Source organism: Maylandia zebra, linkage group LG22 (assembly GCF_041146795.1).
Source record: "Maylandia zebra isolate NMK-2024a linkage group LG22, Mzebra_GT3a, whole genome shotgun sequence".
Classification (NCBI taxonomy): Eukaryota; Metazoa; Chordata; class Actinopteri; order Cichliformes; family Cichlidae; genus Maylandia; species Maylandia zebra.
The window spans coordinates 23,928,189-23,950,099 of record NC_135187.1 but is presented as its reverse complement, the minus strand read 5'-3'; the positions used below and the strand labels follow the sequence as shown (position 1 = coordinate 23,950,099).

At 42.6% G+C, this 21,911-nt stretch overlaps 1 protein-coding gene across 1 annotated transcript; it reads left to right on the top strand.

The window, feature by feature from the left end:
* The first annotated feature begins 805 nt into the window (after positions 1-805).
* Positions 806-21,195, top strand: col9a2 (procollagen, type IX, alpha 2). The gene is made up of 32 exons (XM_004547807.4): positions 806-1,066; positions 2,208-2,282; positions 3,097-3,132; positions 3,229-3,291; positions 4,755-4,808; positions 5,162-5,197; positions 9,624-9,647; positions 9,777-9,830; positions 9,925-9,978; positions 11,467-11,517; positions 11,618-11,674; positions 11,764-11,817; positions 13,207-13,260; positions 13,379-13,432; positions 13,910-13,963; positions 14,079-14,132; positions 14,301-14,354; positions 14,454-14,507; positions 14,605-14,658; positions 15,361-15,405; positions 15,881-15,934; positions 16,236-16,289; positions 16,361-16,414; positions 16,504-16,575; positions 16,862-16,897; positions 17,004-17,048; positions 17,527-17,559; positions 17,764-17,910; positions 18,003-18,057; positions 18,143-18,331; positions 18,426-18,503; positions 19,819-21,195. Exons 1-32 carry the CDS (start codon positions 995-997, stop codon positions 20,022-20,024), a joined length of 2,076 nt encoding a protein of 691 aa, XP_004547864.1. The 5' UTR covers positions 806-994; the 3' UTR covers positions 20,025-21,195.
* Positions 21,196-21,911: the final 716 nt, after the last annotated feature.

Below are 21,911 nucleotides of genomic sequence, written 5' to 3'. Positions count from 1 at the left end.
GAGATGTTTTCCCTAATTTATTGTTCGTGGGGGTGTGTTGAGATCCCCTGCAAAGTGTAATGGATCTCAATTCACTAATAAATGCATTTCCTCTCAACATACTCAGTACTGTCTTTATTATCACAGAGGACAGCAAATGCCCCGTTGATGGAGATCTTAGAGGCCCACTGGCATCTCTTGATGTGTCTTTGCTGCCATCTAGTGGCCACAGAGGCTAACGCTGGTGTAATAAAATTTCGGTACTATAGGGGTCACTGTGAGGTCATTTTTCACTGTTTTGCTAGTTTTTAGAGGCCACTTTGGATTAGTGTGGGAGCGAACGTGCTCTTTGCTTAATGACCACTAGATGTCAGTAAGTGACTTTGCTTGGTGATCAGGTGCATTATTTGGAAGTGCTCGCTCATCCCCTCTGTTAGCAAAGAAGATGCAGACACCCATTTTTGTGAACAAGCTTGAAAGTCACCAGTGCCTCCTCACTCACTGAATCACATCCATTTACATTTTTTTCTGAGGTTATTTTAGTACAGTGCGAGAAAACAAAACAAAAGGCAAGATGTGAATAAGGGAGGAAGTTGATGAAATGCTTGTGATTACACTCCAGTGTCATTAACTGCTCAGATCCCCCCAAATTTGGGAAGTTTGGTAAATCCTGCCCAACAGGATTTAGAAACTACACGTGTGTATGTGTGTGTTTTTACACTGTTGAGCCTGAGACAGAGAATTTTTCTTCTGCTTCCAGGGGCCAGCACTGGGGGCTGGACAACACCTCTCTTACACTCTTTGCCCTACTCCCTCCCCACCCTCTTCAACTTGCCATCCATCCTGTGGGCTGTGCACACAGCACCCCCGACCTCCCCTCCTCCTCCTTCTTCTCTGACAGCTTTGCTCCACCAGCTCTGCACTGTGCCGGCCTTGAGAGGAGTAAGGGAGCAGAAAGAGGCACTAGAAGAGAGGATTTGCTCAACCGAGGAGAGACGGACAGGGGAGAGGGACCATGGCTGCTCTCTCTGCCTTGCTGAAGACCTGGGTTATTCTGCAGACCTTGTGCCTGGTTTTGGCTCAAGTGGTGAGTGGCACAGAAGAGCTCAAAACTTGATCGGGGCTCAAGGGTTCAGGGGGTAAGGGCCCTCGGTAAGGGTCCAGTCGGCTATGGATATCTTCAGGTGATCTTGTAGGTTTCGTGCCATCTTGGGCTGGATGAAGGGATTAAATAACCACAGCATGGAAGCAAGGATATAAGTGTGATGAGTACCCAGCTTTATAGAATGAATGTAGAAGAAAATGATTTTCAGGGGTGGAAGCTATCTTGTGGATCTTTCATGGATCACCCTTATCGTACACGGACTCTTAGGTCTTTCTAACCACGGCGCCCCCTCTTTTTTAAGGCACGGATTCATCATTACCTAGGCTACCTTTACAGGGGCCAAGAGGAGCACTATTTAACCAAGAATGATGGGGATTTATTTTTTCAGTTTTTTGGGGGTCAAATCTTTGCAGCCATGCCAGATTTAAGGGGGGGAAAAGTCAGTGTGCACTGACACCGACACACAAACTTTGTCCACTGAGCGTGAAAGCTGTTATTCAAACAGACACCTACACGTTATCTTCTGGACTTACAGGAGTTTTCACTTTCAAGGATCATTCTGTGTTTTGTTTTGGGGGTTTTAACACCTGAAGAATTCAAAGTGGGATTTATTCTTTTATCACTTGATGGACTGACCCTTGCAATAAAATGTTGTTCAAGACAGGCAGTAGGATGGAGAAGGAGGGGGGTGGGTTGGGTGGGGGTAAACAGTGCCAGTCTTTTAGCCCTTCCTCCCACATTCCTCCTCGATCCTTTGTGTTTACCTCCTCAAAGATGCCAGTTTTATCATGTTATTTTTGTTGCAATGCTCCATGTTAAACTCACTCGGCTTTCAGAGTTGCCCACCTTAACCTGCAGTAACCACTCCGATATTTGGTTCTATGATGGAGGGTTAGGTTATATTTCCTTATTTGGGAAAATAAAACATACATCAAATGTGTTTTCATTTTTATAAAAATCCATGAAAATTAATATCCACTATGATATTACAATATATATTTAACATCTGTTAGTTATATATTCCACAATGATACTGCATCCTGATTGTTGCTACAGGCTACTGCACAGAGTGAATTAGTAAATGTTGCTGTTTGACCTTTTTTCCTCTCTGTCTGTGTTTCAGAGGGGTCCACCTGGACCTCCGGGCCCGCCAGGCCCACCCGGCCCCTCTGGCACTCCTGGGTCAGATGGCATTGATGTGAGTATCCACACAGGTTTGCCAAATAGGTTTTCCCACAAAGCTCCTCATTGTGCTGGAGAAATACCAAATCAGGAGGTGTGGCGCAGTACTGAATTCATACCAGCAGAGAGCGCTGCAAATGAAAACACCGGCACAAAAGAGCTCTGTTCCCAGCAGAGAGAGGGGTCTTTGAGAAGAGATCCTTGCCTCAGACCCGAGTTTGGGTCACAGTAACGTGATATGTGCGAGTTACTCAAAGGGTTAACAACAGGCAAAGTTGTGTAAATGTGTTGGAAACAGAAGCTGCTCTAGAGCAGTGTGGAGATAGCATGCTTTATGGCTCAATACCAAATCAAATGTAAAAAGTCTCTTTTTTTATTAGCATTTTAGCCAAAAAACTATTTTTAAAAGGCTCTTTATCTATCAATAAACGGTGTCAGTCTAGCATGTTATTAAACCTGTCACTCTTTGCTCACTCATCCAAAGGCTTAACAGTGGGATCAAAGCCTGATAGAAAACGCAGCCAGTGTAGACACACTTCAGAGTCCATCTAAAGATTGCTTATAATATCAACACTGGAGCAACTGATTAACATCTGCCCGTGCACCTCTCTGTGCTCAGTACAGTATATATTTATGTGGCACATTTTTCTCATGCTGTCTCGTGAAATTTGCGACGTGATAAATCTTCCTAAATTCATTTCTATGAGGCGATGCGTAGCAATGAAAGGCATTTAGGTGATGAATATGATACAGTTGTGAACACAAAGGTGTAACCATGGCGTGTACTGTATGTTTAGTTGGGTTAACACATGCCCTTTGTCTATCTGCAGGGAGAGAAAGGGCGTCCCGGGTCACCTGGCCCACCAGTAAGTCTGTACTGTCACGGTGCCAGTTTAATTTTGCAGCAACTTTAACTTGTGATTTACTTGAACACGGTTTTTACGGTGTGGATTTTGCTGTAGGGGCAGAAGGGAGAGCCAGGAGAGCCAGGTCCTGACGGATCACCCGGGGAGAATGGCATTGATGTAAGTAAACTGTGTGCAAGAGAGAATGAAAAAAGGAGAAAAACTTTTAAAAATATTGCTTCCAGATTTTGAACTTCAATTTTGAAACGTATTTTCACAAGTTTTACAGCTTTTCCTTCAGACAAACACCTCCTCCATGGCCATTCATACGATGCCAAAGTAATTAAATGATAGATTTCTGTAATTTTGTGCATTTACTTGTTACAACTCAAGGCCAAAGAGTCATGCTGACAGGGTTTTTTCATTTACTACAGCAGCGTTTCTTTATCATGAAGAAAAAATGAGACATACTGTTGAAATTGTGCTTCTTTTTCATATATTAAGATATCCATTGATTAAATGTGTAGTTAGATTTCTCTACATTGACAGAAAGGGTAGCTTCACTGATGTAAGAGCAAAACGGGTTGTTTGTGGCCTGCGATGTAAAATAAGTTTAACATCCCTGCACTAGAGGCTCAGTCTTGTTTGTTGTCCTATATCCTGGATGATCTTTACAACATGCTATGTTTGTGATAGCACAGTCTGAGCACCCACAGGTCAGTGTTTTGTAGCCAGGATATCAGGTTCAAAGCTACTACCAGAAGTTTTAGGACTACATTTCACAAACTCAATCCCTCTTCTTTGCTTTTAATATGTTTACCTCCATGCAACCACATCACGCTAAAATATGACTAGATAATAAAATACGCACTACAAGTGGTCTGTAAAAAGAAACCAGAAAGCTTGATTTTGTTGTACCTCACAGATTATTCATTTTTTTATCCAGGTATCTGTTTTAACAGTGCTGAAAGGGGCTGGTTAATATTATTATTTTTTTCCTACATATTTACACCAGGTTTTTCCCCAGCTTTCCACAGAGAACATGAAACCTATCGAGAGTGGAGTTTGTCCAATTGTCATTGGAATAGATCAGTTTACATAAGAGCTTAGAATATTAGTAGGTGTTGATGACGTTAATCTGGTCTATATACTACACATTACTTGTTTTGCTCATGTATGTTTGTTTTAACTATAAAATAAGAGGAATATTATTATGGCATTGCAAGTCCTAACTACTGCCACTGTGCAGAGACAGAGACTCGTATATAACTGTGTCCTAGCTTTTTCAATTTGAGTTGCTGCTTCAGATGGAACTTGAGCATCAGTGCCAAACGGTCACATGCTAACAGAAGCACAAGCACAAACACACACACACACACACACACACACACACACACACACACACACACACACACACACACACACACACACAAAACCAGGCATTCCTCAGAGGTTAAGCCAGTAATCTGCCCCGGAATCTCAGTCTCAGGTTTGTTTCCCAATTACTTACCTGAACCAAGTCAACTTTGATTAAATGTGAGGTTAACCCTCCTGTGATGTTAATTATGTTTCATTTGTGACGGTTTTCAGTATATACTGCATAGCACATCTACCCGATTTCATTTCTTTCTGTTTGCCTCCAGGGTTTGATTGGAGCAAAGGGTGACCGAGGTCCTATCGGGAGACCTGGACCAAAGGCAAGTGTCTAAACCTTAACCTAAAAAGATTATTAGTGCAAAATCACAATTGTGCTGCTGTTCTGTGTGAAATCTGTTTGTGCTGCTGGTGGAATACTCTGAAAGGTTCAGATTTATAGAAATATAAAATCTCTGGGTAATGTTCCCTATGCCCTGTCACTGTGATGTTGAGAATGACGTCGAACTCCTGCTTGCAGGGGAAAGCGTGAGAATCGCTGTGTTGTTAAGGACTTTCTTTCATTCATCCTGGTGTGCTGTTTTCATTTCAAAAAGATATTGTCATTGTCATCTATATGTGTAATAATACCACAGTTAACCATCACAGATATGTTACTGATTTCTGTTGTTTGCAGGGTCAACCAGGTCCAACTGGTGAGCCCGGAACTCCTGTGAGTAAATCAATTTTTAACTGTCACTTTTTTTGGTTTTTGCAAACATTTTAAAAGAACTTAATATACAAAATGTCAACTCTAGTTTTCTGACAACTGCAGTTACAATGTAGCATCATAAACTGTACACAACAAACAGACACCATCACTTATTTCTTTGCATTTTACAACCCTGAGGTTTTGACTTTCCCATCCTATGAAACCATTTCTCCTTTTTGTTTTAGACAGAGAGAGTAGCAGATAGGGACTCATGACTCGGTGTAGCTAACAGGTGCATTTCTAATTCACTGTGGGAAAACAGAATGCCAGTTCCAGGTATTAAGACACAGCCTATTCAAAGAGAAGCTGAATAGCTTACCCCTTGAAGCTTATTTATATTGCTGTGGGAAATCTTTGTAAAGCAGATATAATCTGCTTAAGTGGCCATTGCCAGCTTGCACCATTGGGCATTATATATTAATTAACTTGTGATCACATCTTGGTGTTTTTTTTCCCCCTTCATGGGTTCCTGATCTTTGTTGTGGTCGTCGTGTTTTTCCGATTCTTCACATTGATTCCAATAATTTTAGCGATCTCCCTTTAGGATTTGTTTACATCTGTAATTCCGCATATGGAGGCTATCATCATCATCTTATAATCAGTGTTGGGAAGGTTACTTTTAAAATGTATTCCATTACAGAATACAGAATACATGCCCCAAAATGTATTCTGTAACGTATTCCGTTACGTTACTCAATGACAGTAACGTATTCTGAATACTTTGGATTACTTAATATATTATCATGCTTTTTACAACAACGTGAATGTACTATTGCTGCGTGATTCATTACTGTTACTGAAGGTCCGCGACTCCGAACTGTAGTAAAGGGACCTCTGACTAATACGGCGGGGTCCCTGTCGGCTCGTAGCCGAAAAATAGCTTTACTTTGTTGTGTGGGTCAACTTTTCTTGCGAGAGACAGAGAGAGGCGTTGAAAGACTGCTCCAACGGAACTTATTGTTTTCGGAGGAAAACACGAACACGGTGTACAGTCGAGTCTTAATAGCTTACTTACAACTGGGCTCATCAGGCTCTCTTCTTGGCTGCAGTGGTTATTATTATATTTACATGCTTCCAGCTCCCGTTTTTTCTCAATGACAACTCGTACCTTTCCATTATCCTTTTTTCTCCCTCCTCGCGCTCACAGACCCATAACGTGTATGGCAGTCCATTCTCCCTGCAGCACGGACTACACTGCCCATGATGCTACATTCTTTAGGGCTATGCCTGTAGCATTCTGCCTTAGCACAACAACAACGAAAAGGCGCTCTCTCACCCAGGAAACACACAGTCGCAGAGAGAGAGAGAGCGTCGCCCTGTAACCATGGCAACCGTAACGCTGCCCCCTGGAACAACAGAACGTAGCTGTCAAACAAAACCGAAACAGTCCTGACCCGCGACAAAATGAAACAGGAAAGTACCGCAGTGTAATCCATTTATTTCAACAAAGTAACTGTATTCTGAATACCACCTTTTTAAACGGTAACTGTAACGGAATACAGTTAGGGGAGACCGGGGATAGTTGTAACGTGGGTCAGTTGTAACACTTCCAATTTCTCCAATCAGGGCTAAGTTTCAAATGATGTGACTCATCCTGTGCATGCCCAACTCAGTTCTGCTATCACATGTGAAAAATCAGCACATTTTGTCAAACACAGACAATTTAACACGAAAAAAAGTAATTTGTATGCCAAAAAGTAAGTTTTTCTACTTTATTTCAATTTCTAATAGCATTATCTGCTTTGCAGTTAAACTCATCAAACTTAAATTATGTTATTTGTATGTCTATGGGGATATATTCTGTGTAGGTCTTTAGTGCTAATGTTTTAGCCGTTGGCTGTAATGTAAGCTAGTTCATGGCTATAGGAGTCTGGGTCAGTTGTAACAGCAACAGTCTGGGTTAGTTGTAAAAATAATGCAGATGTTACAACTTACCACACTATTACTTTAACTTATATTAAACAAGTTGGGGCAACAACATCAGCAGAGAGAGGTTCACTGGTCACATTTGTATATGCGGTTAATGCCATTGGCAACACAATTCCTCCACTGTTTGTGTTCCCACACATACATTATGCAGACCTCTGTGTCAGAGATGGACCAGTAGGAAGCACTGGTAGTGGAAATAAGTCAGGATGGGTGCAAGAAACAGATTTCCTCATCTTTCTGAAGCACTTTGCAAACCACACCAAGGTAAACCCTGAAAAAAATAATGGAATTGCGATGCTGGTGAACAACTACATTTTTTCAGCTTCATTGTTATGTTTAAAATTGGTGCAAGAGCTGTAGGTTATAATGCCCACTGAGCCAATGAGGCCAAACTCAAGGAAGACCAACCAAAATTAATGAAATATTCATTTGCAGAAAATTCCATAATTTGTCTTTTTTGGGGGGTTGGAATATGCTCAAAAGCTAGATTTCTGCATTCTGTCACACACACACACAGAGCTACATAAATGGCTCTAAGTGCATTCATGTGTTGAATAAACAAAGATTACATGTTAATGTTTTGTTAGTACCCTTATTTCATTGTGTTACATTTTACCCCAGGATATGTTACAACTAACCCAGACTATGGGGTTAATTGTAACATTTCACTCTTTGTGTTTGAGACCATACCATGCAATGGGTAACTGTGCTGCAGAGAAAATAGTTGCACTATTTAATAGCAGAGACATGTAAATACTTTGCATTACATTTTGAATCCACTACCTTAAAAGAGCTCCAATTTACAGACAGAAATGTCAAAAATGTTACAACTATCCCCGGTCTCCCCTACTTATATTTTGTATTTTGTATTTTAAATACGTAACGGTACATGTATTCCGTTACTCCCCAACACTGCTTATAATGAGGAAAATTATTATTATACTCTCACTGATTCATTCAGAAAATGTGTTGGAAAAAGCAGCCAGAAATGCACAGGAGCAATCGACGAGACAAGACACAACAGTGGTTGCAGATTATGTTGCAGATTATGTACAGAAATATTTAACAGTCCACGAGGGCTGGCTTGCTTTAAGTGGTCGTGTGAGAAACTGCAGTTTTTGGCACTAAAGATTTTCAGCCTTCAGAGGTTGCTCTCCACTACTTATATGCAAAGCCAAAAGGCTTTTCGTGTGGCTCCTATATATCATTCATTTCATTTTTTTCTGTTCAGTTACTCTGAGTGATGAATAAGTGATACCCAGTATTTAATATGTATTATGATTGGCACCATTCGAAACACTACCCAGTGATGGAAAGGAAACAACTCATCTCTTATATTATTTTATGAGGCAGCCATGCAATTTACTGCCAGGGACCTTCAGTCAAAATGTTTAGATAACACTTTTTTCTAATATCTCTATTTAATCTGTTATGCATGTATTCGAGAGACGTGCAATATCTGACTTTCTAACTGATCTCTAACAGCTTACTGGATCTTGTTGTTGTAGATCCAGTAAGCAGTTTGAAACCTGGAAATTCCCTGAGAACATAACTATCAGATAGAGATTAGAATAGAATAGTTTCATAACATACAAGTACATTCATGTAAGGCTGTATTGAAGTTCAGTGCTTGAGTAACTGTGCTCTCTGTATATTAATATAAAATGACTAATTGGCTAACATTATCTCATAGGGCTCTCGGGATACTTAAGAAATGAGTTATGATTGACTGAATTAGGCATTCTTTGCGAGCCTGCTCAGTTCTCTAACAAACATATTGCAACACAGCTGGTTTTTTAAGGCAACCTCCTTAGTGCCTTTTAGGTCACGCATGAATGCCTGACCAGCTGTGCCTCAATTTGGGTTCAGTTTATCCAAATGTGCTGTAAGATTTCTGCAGCTGACACGAGCCTGATGCAATCCTTAATAAAGGAGTCACACTCCATATTGTCATTAGATTCAGCCATTCCACACAAGCGATCATGAAGCATCAGCTGTAGCAGTCTTTCGCCACTAGGTGGTGCTCGATGTCCATCTATTGCACATCTTTGTAAGTCCAGCGTCATTCAATGTCATGCTTGAGCACAACACTATTAGTTAATCCGTTATTTAGCGTTAACAGGCGTACTGTCTGGGGGCTGTGCCGTACACCCAGCTGTCTTACGCTCCACAGACAGGAGATCCAGCCCTGTGGGCTGTTCTTCCTCCAAGAAGGCTTACTTACTTAATTACTTTGTTTATAATTAATTCCAAGCAAAAGACACAGCAAACACAGACTGATTGTGTTCTGTGTCTTTGTTCCTGAGCGCTATTTAACCTGCACTGACACTGTACACACGCATTACTGAATTCCTGCATTTGTTTTTAATTGGCTTTTGGAAACATTAATTGATACTCTGATGGATTGGTTCCACTTGTTACACAGTAATTTAACCCCTTGTCACTTTTGTCCACACAGGGACCTGGCCTTCCAGGACTGGCTGTAAGTAGCTTCTCTGGTATTGTGCAGTTATGCCTTCAACTCTTTAAAGTGTGGCAATAATTTGTCTCTGGTGGGATAAGTACATATCATCTTGTTTGTCACGCTCACTAACATAACTGTCCTGTATAGGGTATTCCAGGCCCAATTGGTCTCCCTGGTGAGATCGGACCAACTGGACCAAAGGTAAGGAAACTCCAGCTTCAGTTTATTATGGGGGCCTTTGTAACTTCTCAGAAGCTCTTAGTCACAATTTCTTACTCTCCTCACAAACATTTAGGGTATCCTTGGACCACCGGGACCTCCAGGATTTCCTGGACCTCCGGGCAAGCCGGTAATTGCGAGGAAAAATCGTATGAATTGTCATCTTTCTTTCTGACTCTATGTCACAAAGATCCTCGAGCTAAACACAAAACCACCTTTTGAAAAGCCTGTTTTTTAAAAAAAAAAACCATACACTAGTGTATCATATGTAGGTTTCCTTGTTGTTGTAGATCCATTAAGCAATTAGAAATCTGGAAAGATAGCATAAGCAACAGCCATTAACTGAAGCATTGCTTAAGACAGCAATCTCAGCATGTCAGCTGGTCTCAGTGCCTGCCACATCAGCTGATGCTCACCTGTGCATCCTATTAGCAAGTCTGATGTAGGGCATGCTATTCAAGCTGCTCCAACCGGCATAAAGTTGATGCTGCTTCTGCAAGCCGCATTGGGCCTAACATCTACTTCTACAATAGCGCCTCTATTTTATGCTATTTTCTGACTTATTCAGCGTCACGTTCTCTGTTGTTGGTGTCTGCTCTGGTCTTGATGCTACGCTATATGCTGTTAGGCCTCCTTAGCATGTGTGGTGAGGTTCCAAATATAAATAGTGCAGATGGAACAATTAGCCTGATATTAGTAAATGTTACATTAACATAAAAAATAATACCTGTTTGAACATGAAATATTTTATAATTGTATTGTTTACTTGCAGAACAGTTCATAGCGCTCTAGAGGACAAACATTCACAACGCCACTGCCTCATCCCAATTCCATTACACATAAGCACTAAAGCGCTGCTTGAATGTACTCAAAGTTAATCCACAGAAAGGATGTCACAGTAAACAATACATGAAGGCACTGAGACTGGTGAGATCGGCTTTAAAAACTTAATAAATAAGCTACCGGGAGTTCATTAGGCTTAATCAGGCGTACATTTTCATCAGTCTAATTGTTGCTGACTGAAATGACTGAATGAGATCACAGGCAAGGACATACTGCTGATGCCATGCTTAATGCGTGCTCTATCCAGCACACAGTTAATGTTGGCGTGTGTGTTTTTAATGCGCCGAATGGTAACAAAACACCAAGCGCAGCCAGAGATGACTGCTGCTTGAACAAGTCCCAACAGACACTAAGTGGTGATGCACTAAAAACAGTTTTAAGAGGTATGCTTTTAAGTCATTTTCCAGCAGCGTATGAACTCTCCTGTGTGCATCTCTGTGATTCCAAGAAGGGGAGGGGGGTGCTTCATTGAGAGTGATGTTCCCAGCCCAGGGGAGTGTATTTGTTTAGCTTTAGTGCTGTCCTAGGGTAAATAAACCCCCATTAGATCAGTGGGCTGTCTCATCTGGCTGTTGCAGAAATACATCAGCACCTGTAGAGATACTTTAACTTTCTAACTCAATCTATAAACAGAGAGGGGGGAAAATGGAGGAAGAAATAGATGGAGTGAAAGAGGGAGAGAGTGCTGGCTCAGCTTGGGAGGGTGGTAGACGCAACTGACTGCCAACTGTGACTGGGTGACTTTGCTCATCCATGTATCTGTCTGTCTGCTTAGGGTCCTCCAGGCAAGTTTATTGTTGGAGAAGAGGGTAGTGCAGATTTCGAGGTAAGATCTAAAGATTCCTCCTCTCTTGCAAATCTATTCTGACACAACTTCACATTTTATAACCCATACACTGCATATCCTTCTCACTATCTTTTCCCAGTGTCCTCTCAACTGCCCAGCAGGACCTAAAGGCCCACAGGGACTGCAGGGAGTCAAGGTGAGTAATCTGTCTGATTCAGGCATCAGTGATCGTTTCGCATTACCAAATTATTATGACACCATCCTGCCTAATTGTTTCCCCTCTAGGGACACAAAGGACGTGCCGGTGCTCTCGGAGATCCTGGCAGCATTGGAAGACCGGTGAGCTGCTACAATCTCCGCTTGAGAGGATATGCGCGTGCACTCAGACACCCATACGTGTAAATGCCGTACAGTTGCTTTTGCACACTCACCCACCGTACAGGACCAAGGGGAGGCGAGGATTAGCTTTAATGAAGCCCCCTGAGGCACATGACTGGCATTAATCTGGCTGCGATTAGTCAGGCCTGGCCCTGGCTCTGGAGTCAGCACGCAGCAAGCCAGATGAAAGGGGTGGTGAGGAGCCAGGTACATGAAGAGTTGGATGAGAGAGTCAGGGTTAGCGCGGGCCTCTCACCTCGCTGTATTAAGCAGAGCTAATGAGCATACTGTGGGCTCCAAGGGAGCGGCTAGCCAAGCCCCAGGAATTAGCCTCTGATCTTCCCACACAAGGAGCTTTCTGGCAGCGCTTGCTTTAGATGCTCAAAACACTCAACGCATCAAGCAAGCGCTCCTCTGAGGCCGACCAGTATTTTAAAGGATCTGCCTGGCTCTCTTTTCTTCTAAAACACAATGAAAGCTGTTTACATCCTCACCAGTTGTTTAAATGGATACCAACAGGGTTTGCTGTATCACTGATGCCCACGTGATGCCAAAGATGGAGTAAGACTATCAGATTTATCTTTAAAGTGCGAAAAAAAAAACAAGAACTTAATGAACCTGCTGAGGATGGCGAGCAAGATTCTGGAAACCCAGCAAAAATAATATTTCTTTATTGGCATATAAACAAATGGTTTGAAGTGTCCAGTTCAGGGGTCGCATCATTAAAAGGCCAGGCTAATAGACTGCTCAGGCTAAACTGAGTGTTGATGAAAAGTGTGTAACTTCAGCAGGGAAACAATTAGGCCAGCTTAGCTTATTGTTGAGCTGAGCATCTAACTGAGTTCCTAAATCCTCCCAGTAACGCGAAAATCTCCCTGATTATGTTTGTTTAATCCGTGGCCTTCTGGATATGCAAAAACAAGTCGTGCTTTCGGGGAGTAACAATTGGCGCTTTGACTATTATTCCCGGTTTGCCCAAGATTTCAGTCTTTATGCTAAGCTTATCCCGACTTATCCCGGCACAAGAGCGCCATCGAGTCTTCGTTTCCGCCCCTTTAACAGTCTTGGCAAACCCATTATGCGCTGATTGAACTGCTTCAGGTGCTGAAGACCACCAGAGGATGGTGTGAGCAGGCTGCAGATCATCGATACATGCAGATATCAGAAACGGGTTTCAATGAGATTTTTTGGTAAATGTTTGCAAGTCAAACATATAGAGACAAAACTAAATGAAATCTGTGGTTTGATTAAACGTTTTTCAAGGTTTCACAATTGCTTCCCGGCACATATGCTACAGGGCGAAGCACATACTTATTATTATTAATAATCTTTTTTTTTGTTCTTCATCAGGGCCCCAAGGGAGAAGTTGGCATCTCTGGGGAGCAGGGCATCCCAGGACCTTCAGTATGATGATAATTGAATATTTATAATTTTCATATTATAATCTACATAGTATCATCTCAAATAGCCATTTCTTGTGGACAACGGTGTCTGTCTTACCATAGTTTGCCTCTCTTCTAAGGGTCCCATGGGTCTGAGTGGTTATCCAGGAATGATGGGTCCCAAAGGAGAACCAGTGAGTACTACACTCAGTTTATCACATATAAAAAGCATATTGGCTTTTTGTTTTTCTCCCTCTTTCTCTCTCTCTCAGTACTGCTCTCATTCTTAGATGAGCACCAAGGAGGCACAGCCAGACTTGCCCCCACTCTACAAACATCATCCATTACCAGCAATGGGGACATATGGAAATGATGCTAACACAAATCTCTCTCCCTCTCTAATGAGTTGGGGTTGTCTGGGTCCACGGTGCCTCCATCTGTAGTTAATGATCCGCTGTAGCCATCCGTCTTACTGTTAACATTAGCCACGTTAGCCAAGTTAGCACCCCGGCTTAGTGCCAAAGCAAGAGTGCCTGGCTCTCTGTGTAGCTCCCATTAAAGAAGTGAGTTAAGCTCTAATTATCCCTTTATCACAATGAGTGGTAGGCTACCGCGACTTAGCTCCCTCTCTGATCCGAACAGATTGATGGCACTTTGTTGTTTTCCCTCAGGGCCCTGGTGGGTACAAGGGCATCGGCGGACCAGTAGGACCTCCTGGGCCACCTGTAAGAACGCACACACTTAAAGACACGCAAATACAAATTCAGCTACTCATATAAAGAGGTATATTCATACACTGAATTCACTAAGGCAACTGTGAGTCTGCTCTTTTCTTTTCAGGGTGAAGAAGGACCTCGTGGACCACCTGGAGAGCCAGGCGATAAAGGAGACAAAGTGGGTGACTCTTGTAGTGGTTTCCCTGAAAGTTTTTTTTTTTTTTTTTTGTCAAGGCAGTGGTGTGTGTAAAAAAAAAAAGAAGAAGCTATTTCAGAGCTTGAATGGAGGCAGCGATACTGATGTGCGCCGTGGCTCTACTGAGGCTGATTTCTTTATCTTCTGCAGGGCAGCCGAGGTATCCAAGGCCCACAGGGTGCAGTTGGCAAAAAGGGAGAGAATGTGAGTGAACGCACTTTTGTTTTTTCAGGCCACAGTTGTGGAGGTGCTTGGCAAGGTGTGCCAAATGAAGTCCACTGACTCATCTGCCTGCTTTTTCAGGGTCTGCCGGGTATTGATGGGAAAGATGGCACACCTGGCATTCCTGGAATCAAGGTAAGTGTGTGCCAGCAGTGATAATGATGAGTAACTTCAATCGGAGGTGAAAAAAACAAAAACATTAATTTATTCTTCTTCTGCTCTCATTATGCAGGGTGGCCCCGGTCAGGCCGGGATGCCTGGTCCTCCTGGTCCTCAGGGAGCAGCGGTGAGTGATCATTCGACGGGGGCGTGCGTGTTTTGTCGGAGAACTGTTCGACAACGCCGCCAAAAAAAAAAGCACATGCAAATAAACAGTCATTGTCACTCAGACCACGTAGAAGCGCAATCTGTTCTTCTCTTGAATTCAACAAAGCCAGAACACAGACAAGGGAAACCAGCTTGAAGCGGTGTGTAAAATTTCGGTGTGTTTTGTTTTCTGGGCAGTCATCCAGGTCAACAGTGACCCTGTGACCCATGCTGCTTTAGAATAAAAAGCACCTTGAAAATAGCATTCTCTCTTCAACCGCAAGCAATTTATCACAATCAGACCAGTGGGTAGACATAAGTGTGTGTTTGTGCGCGCGCCGTTCTGACTAACGGGTAATGGAGCATGAGATGTGCACTGCATGAGATGCTGCGCGGTCACTGCAGTGACACTAACACTCCCTAAAACTCATACACTGCAACTTAGCCTGCTTTATGTCAAACTGTGATACAGCAACCACACACACACACACATAACATCACTGCAAGGTCTACAACTGTGGCAATCACACCATTATCATTATATCAAACTGCATTATTACCGCCAACTGCCGACGCCTACGTAGCCATGTGCATTTCACGCTTGCGTTCCTGAAATGTGTCTGATGTGCAGATATGTAGCTTTGATTAGGACTGTTTTCAGCATTGTTTATTCCATCTTCAGGGATTACCTGGCAGCCCAGGAGCTAAAGGTGGACCTGGAGCAAAGGTATGCCTTCTACATGTTCATACTGCAAATTTGAGATAATGCAGCCCGGGGTATGTACATGAATTCCCTGTGAGCCAAAGCTTAGGCTTCAGACTCCTCTAAACACCAAGTTTCCAGACAGTGCTTCCACTCTCGTCTCCATATGTCAGTGAGAGTGGATATTGCTAACATTGCCATTTTAGACACACACAGCTCTGGCAGTGAGAAGAGAAGCCCCAGCCACCTGCTTTTTAAACCTTTTGTCTGAGAGATGCGTAAAGGGAGGGGAACTACAACAACTTGTTTCAGACTCTTGATGAACTAAGAAGATTTAACCCCCCCACTCTATGTTGGACTGTGAATCGTGTACATTTTCTCTAATACAGTCCATGAATAAAAATGATGTGGAAATGAGCATAACAGGTTTTCATGTTCTTGTAATGTGTGTAATGTGTGCCTTTCTTTTAATATTCTTCTTATAATATTCTTTTTCTAGGGGGAACCTGGACCTAGAGGTCATGTTGGCTTGCCTGGGCCCTCTGGACCTTTGGTAAATATATGATTGTTTCTCTTCTTTGTGGTCAACTTGAATTTCAGGGTTTTTTTAATATAGCACCAAATCGCAACAACAGGCACCTCAACAGTCTTTATATTGTAATATAAAGACTGTGGTAATAGATAACAATCAGATGACTCCCTATGAGCAAGCGCTTGGCAACAGAGGGAATGAAAAGTAAGGATCTGGTTAGTGTCTACCCAGATGCTTACTCTGGATGGCATTCATAGCAAAGTAGAAAAACCGTTAAAAGCTATAGCATATAGTGAATAATTGTACTTTCTCCCTTTCTCAGGGTGAGCCTGGTATTCCTGGTGAGCCTGGTATGCAAGGAATCCCTGGACCTAAGGTACAAACCTGAATATCACAATAAAACACTAGCGGCAGCTGCTGCTTACTCACCTCACCTGATGTCCGCAGGGCGACAGAGGGGAGCGAGGACCAGTTGGGCCACAGGGAGCAGCCGGCAAGCCTGTAAGCTGCACCGTGTCTTTTTCAGACATCATAACGCGCTCTTTACTTCAAACACATCATGCAGCAGAGCTTCTGTTTTCCCCTCACAGGGAAGCAAAGGAGAGAGAGGGCCCATCGGTGTGCCTGGCGCCCAGGGTCTCAGTGGAACAAAGGGAGACAAGGTCTGTGGACTTTGTGATAATGCAGTTACACAAAGCTGCATATTGGGGGCAGTGTTTACTCACTAATAGAACGCGAACCCCCCACAGTGAAACCCTTGAATGAGTGAAGCAATATAAATGATAATCTAGGCATAATCATGTTCCTTGTTTTAGAAATGAGGCAACATCTTTCTTAGTTTGTGGTCTCTGGTGTCGCTGGTTTCAATCAGTACTGAATCCTTGTTTTTCTGAGGATAATCCAGTTTACATTTGTCCACATTTACATTTACTCCGTCTCTCCTGCCAGGGCTTCCAAGGAAAAGTCGGGTCAAAGGGGGGCATTGTGAGTAGCACCTCTTTTAAACTGCACCACTGGCTCCGTACTTAAGAATACTTTCAAGAGCCTTTTTCATTCCCCTTATTCTTCGTTACCTCTCTGTCGCTTTTAGGGTGACCCCGGAGTCGAGGGATTGGCCGGCGAAAAAGGCGAAAAGGTAAAAACGTGGACATTTGTTCCAGCACAGACTTAAGCTTCTTTAAAGTAGTTGGTGGTTTTTGTTGCCATAAGGACCACAAAAAGTTTCCAAGTTTGAAAAGAAAAAGGAAATAAATAAATGCAACTTTTAGGCTTTAGATAAAAAAAAAAAAGGTTTAAACATTTGGTTCTGGAGGCATCAAAGCAGAGAGTTGTATACAAGAAAATGTTGGAAGCATTACCAAAGTTAAGAAGAAGAAGAGGATGTCTGTTTTTTTTCAAATTTGCATACAAATCCCCATTATAATCCAGATGGCAAATAAGCTATTTACATGACAGTGAGGCAATGATGCACATTTGGGTCTTTGAAGCTGCATTTTTAGATGTTCATTTACAATATTCATCCTTGAATTATTGCTCAGTGAGTGTCTCCGAGGCGCAAATGATGGATGGAAATGATGAATGGGGAAAATGACTTTCTGTCTTTGCTGTGACAGGGTTTGTCTGGCGAACCTGGGCCCAAAGGACAGGTGAGAGTTACAACGAGTAGAAATCTGACTGCAGGGATGGACTTGTTTTGCTTTATTCTTTCCTTAGTCATATCCACCTTTCTATAAGTCAACCCTGACCTTTAACTCTGTAACCCAAAGCCTATGGTATTAATTATAAGAGTTAATTCTCATTATTCATGATGTGTTGGGCCTCACTGGGTTGATTCTCTTTTTTCTTCACAGCAAGGAATCAGGGGTGACACTGGACACAATGGACCCACTGGAGATCCTGGCAAACCAGGAGACCAGGGACCACTGGGGCTGCCCGGTCCTAGGGGGCTTAATGGAGAACGAGGAGTACCCGGTATGCCGGGCATTCAGGGACCAGCAGTGAGTCCAGTTCCACTCTTAATCACAGACACATACAGACAGAACACCAATCAGTGTTTAGTCAGTGCTCAGTGTTCTCCTCCTCTCTCCAGGGACGTGATGCATCTGACCAGCATATTGTTGAGGTTGTGCTGAAGATGATGCAGGGTGAGCATCTAGACCTGCTTTAATCTCCTGAGGAAACATCAAAGATCAGTTAATCAAAATGATGATGTCCTCTCTTCCGTTACAGAGAGGCTAGCGGCCGTGGCAGTAAGCGCCAAGAGGGCTGTGCTTGGTGGTGCAGGTGTAATGGGGTCTCCCGGACCGCCTGGACCTCCAGGGGCATCTGGGCCTCAGGGACCACATGGCTTACCTGGTGCCCGCGGCATCCCCGGCATTATTGGAGCACCTGGGCAAATTGGAAACACAGGGCTTAAGGGTAAAACTAAACATTAGTACTTTTGCATATTGGAATATCTGAAGTTGAACTTCTCAGGCATTAAACGTGTTTTTTTTTCTTTCATCTACCTCAGGAAAAAGAGGTCCAAAGGGAGTGAGAGGTGATCCAGGTAGACCTCACTCAGGTCCACCAGGAGCTCCAGGAATACAAGGTAAGACCTGAAGCCTTCTAAATGAACCTGTAAGGTAAGATTTTGTGCATATTCCTAGGCAATTCAGTTCAATTTGATTCAATTCAGTTTATTTCATGACGTTTTAACAAACACTGTCAGCTCAGGGCACTTTATATTATAGGGTTAAAGACCCTCCAATAATACAGAGAAAACCCTGGCAATCAGACAACCCACCATGAACATGCACTTGGCGACAGTGGGGAGGAAAAACACACTTTTATAAGGAGTTAAGTTGTGTTAAGCTGATGTAAATTACATGATATCACAGGATCTGTCAAATCTGTGTAATTCCACCTCCATCATGGCTGGGCCTCAGCAGAATGCCACTAAAAACTGTGCAAATCACACAGTACTCACTGTCACTGCAATCTGAGGGCAGAACCACAAAATCTAGTGACATTGCCACCTAAAACTTTGTTATAAAAAACAAAAAAAAAAACCTTCTTGTTTACAGCATACTCTCATTTTCAAATTTTAAGATGCAAATGGGAGTGCCAGAGGGATGGAGAATTTTTGAATAGTAATATTCTGGTGACTGGGCCAAAAGTCAACACAGCTGCTGCATAAACGTAACTTACAATGGATTCACTTGTGAAATCAAGAAATTTTAAGATTCTGGACAGCCTTTAAAAAAAAGTGCAGTGTGCGTGTGACACAGCAATACAATCAAATGCAGTAAAGTCAGAACCTGTGTATGAGCTCAAATGTGTCTCTTCATCCCTTCACATGGATTTTGTTGGTCTCTAAAGAAGCAGAGAAGCTTCAGTGGACATTTAAGTCACATGTACATCAACGTGTACTCACAAAGTGTGTCTCAATTGCACTTCGCCTACATTCAACCTAGCTTTTATACCTCAGTCGAGTGTAACAATCTTTTCTTGGGGCACTGTAGTAGTCCTTCCACAAAGTTTTTTTCATGAACACAGATAAGAAGAGGAAGAAGAAAGGTACTGCAAGCAACTGAAGGACCTGGCATTACTGCTCTCGCCACAGGAGAGCCTGCTGAAAGGCATTTTAAAGGCATCATTAACTCCAGTAATTTAACAGATGCTCTTGAATGAGAATGTAATAGGCTTGCAACAGCACACGCTAATTCAAATACAGGGAAACACACTCACACTTCTGTGTGCACACATGCACACAACTTAAATATATGCATGCATACAGTACACACATGTAATCCAAGTCCAGAATGGGGTTTCCAACCCTTAGAATGAAATTTGGTGCAGTTAATCTTTTTGACCCCTCGAAATCAGTTAAATCCCATTTGATGTTAAACTCTGTCACTCTGCAGGCCCCCCCGGTATCGATGGAGTGGCTCGGGACGGTAGGCCCGGAGAGAGAGGACCTCAGGGAACACCTGGAGAGGCCGGTCGCCCCGGTAAGTCGGGCCCGCCGGGTCTCCCGGGATTCTGCGAGGCAGCGATGTGCCTGGCCGCGTCTGCTTACACCTCACCGAGACTACAGGAGGCGGGAACGATCAAAGGACCCAATGTTTAGAGGCCCCGTCTCCCCATAAGCAGATCACAGCACCTGGGAGAGAGGGAGCAAGGCAAGGAAAAAAAAAAAGGCGAGAGACCACTCTTCTCAACATCAAGAACGAGAGGTGGGGGGGGACAATAATAGTACATTGACTGCATGTGTAGCCCCCCCCACCGCTCCTTCCTAGAACTGACAACCTGAAGTTTTGACTGGTGGGACATCATGATCTTAATCCTCCACATCACCATGACAACAGCAGCTCACAGCCACCCACCTCCGTCTGAAATCTCAAGTGGTTTTTTTTGGATGTCGGTGTCAGCGCCATCCAAATATCCCAGTCCTGCTCAAGCAGTGAAAGAGGAACAGATTTTATATTACATCTCTCTTTTTTTTTTTTTGGTCTCTCACCAAGTCAAAGCATCTATGAGCTGAAAGAAGCTAAACCAAATGTGGTGAAGGATGCTTTTTTCCTTGTTTGGTCACTTTCAATGTTTTTTTTTTTTCCATATGCAATATTTTGTCAGAGGAATGTTTTGAAGTTTTAACGCCCTGCCTCTTTTCCAACATCACACCCGTTGCCTTAAACGTGTACCCCGAAAACCTGACTAATAAATGATTGCAGCCCCAGTTTCCACTCAGTACTGTACCGCATTGTAAAATGTAGTCTTTTTCATTTGTAGGCTTGAGTGAGATCCCTGATTTACCTCATGTGTACACTGCCTTCCCTTCCCAATCCCCCGCTTTCAACCCAAGTCTCGTTTTAGAAACTAACAACTAGCTTTATCTCTTCTTCTTGTTGCCTGGCAACAGCATATCCCGATGGGCACTCCCATCTCCCACAATGCAGTGCTGTAAATCTTTGTAAATGTGTGTTGATTATTATGTAGAGGAAAAGGAATGGGTTACGATATGCACCAACAAAAATCCTGTGTTAATGAAATCAGTGAGTAATAAGGAGTTCCTACAGAAATAATGACTCCTCCTCAGAGCAAATCAGTTAACGGTCCTAATGTGCTTTCTGTGCCACTGTCAACTTTCCATGGGAGGTCGGTGCTTTAACGACAACTTATTTTCATCAAAAGAAGCTATTTATTGTTCTTTATATATAATCATCTGTAAAAAAATAAATAAAGTTGTTTGCTGGCTGTTCAGGCAATCCTAGACTAATAAAGAGGAACCTTTTCTAAGAGCCAATGTTCTTCTGTATCATGTTGGGAATGGAAAATGATCTATTTCAATTCGTTTTTCTTGATATTTGTCCTCGTCCAAATCTTTAAGAGCACCCATGTATGCATGTAAATAAACTCCCATGCGTCCTAAGCTGCATACGCTCAGCATCTTTTAATAATCTTGCACTACCGAGGCAAAAAGTTGCAACCATTCAGCACTACTAGACTGCGCACATCAGATTCTAAATTGCTCAAGGGCAGTATTTGCAACTGACAGGTCAGTTGCTTTTGCGATGTCATAGCTTTGTGCCTGGGGGAAAAGATAGCAAGAACTGTGAGAAGCATTCAGGGATGTCTAACATTTTAACATTATGAGTTGGTCTATTTTTTTCTAAAGTCTTAGGAATAATAATTCAACATTATCGACAGTTCAGTATGACAGAGTGCACGAACCTCAGTTTCTCTATTGAAAGTCTTGTGTTAGATCAAGGTACAGCCTCTAAAGTTAAAAACAAAAAAGCCAACAGAAGTTGCAAACAAGTTCCTCTTGTGGCTGGCTAAAAAAATGGACTGAAATCTCCACAGACTTACGTGTTTAAATGCTCAACTTTGTAGCATTATACATAAACCCAATAAAAAAACAAAACAAAAAGAAAAAAAGAACAACTTTTGTCTTTTTTTATATTGTTCTGCTTTGTGTCAACTTGTACCTCAACATGATAGTGTGTGGTGGGTT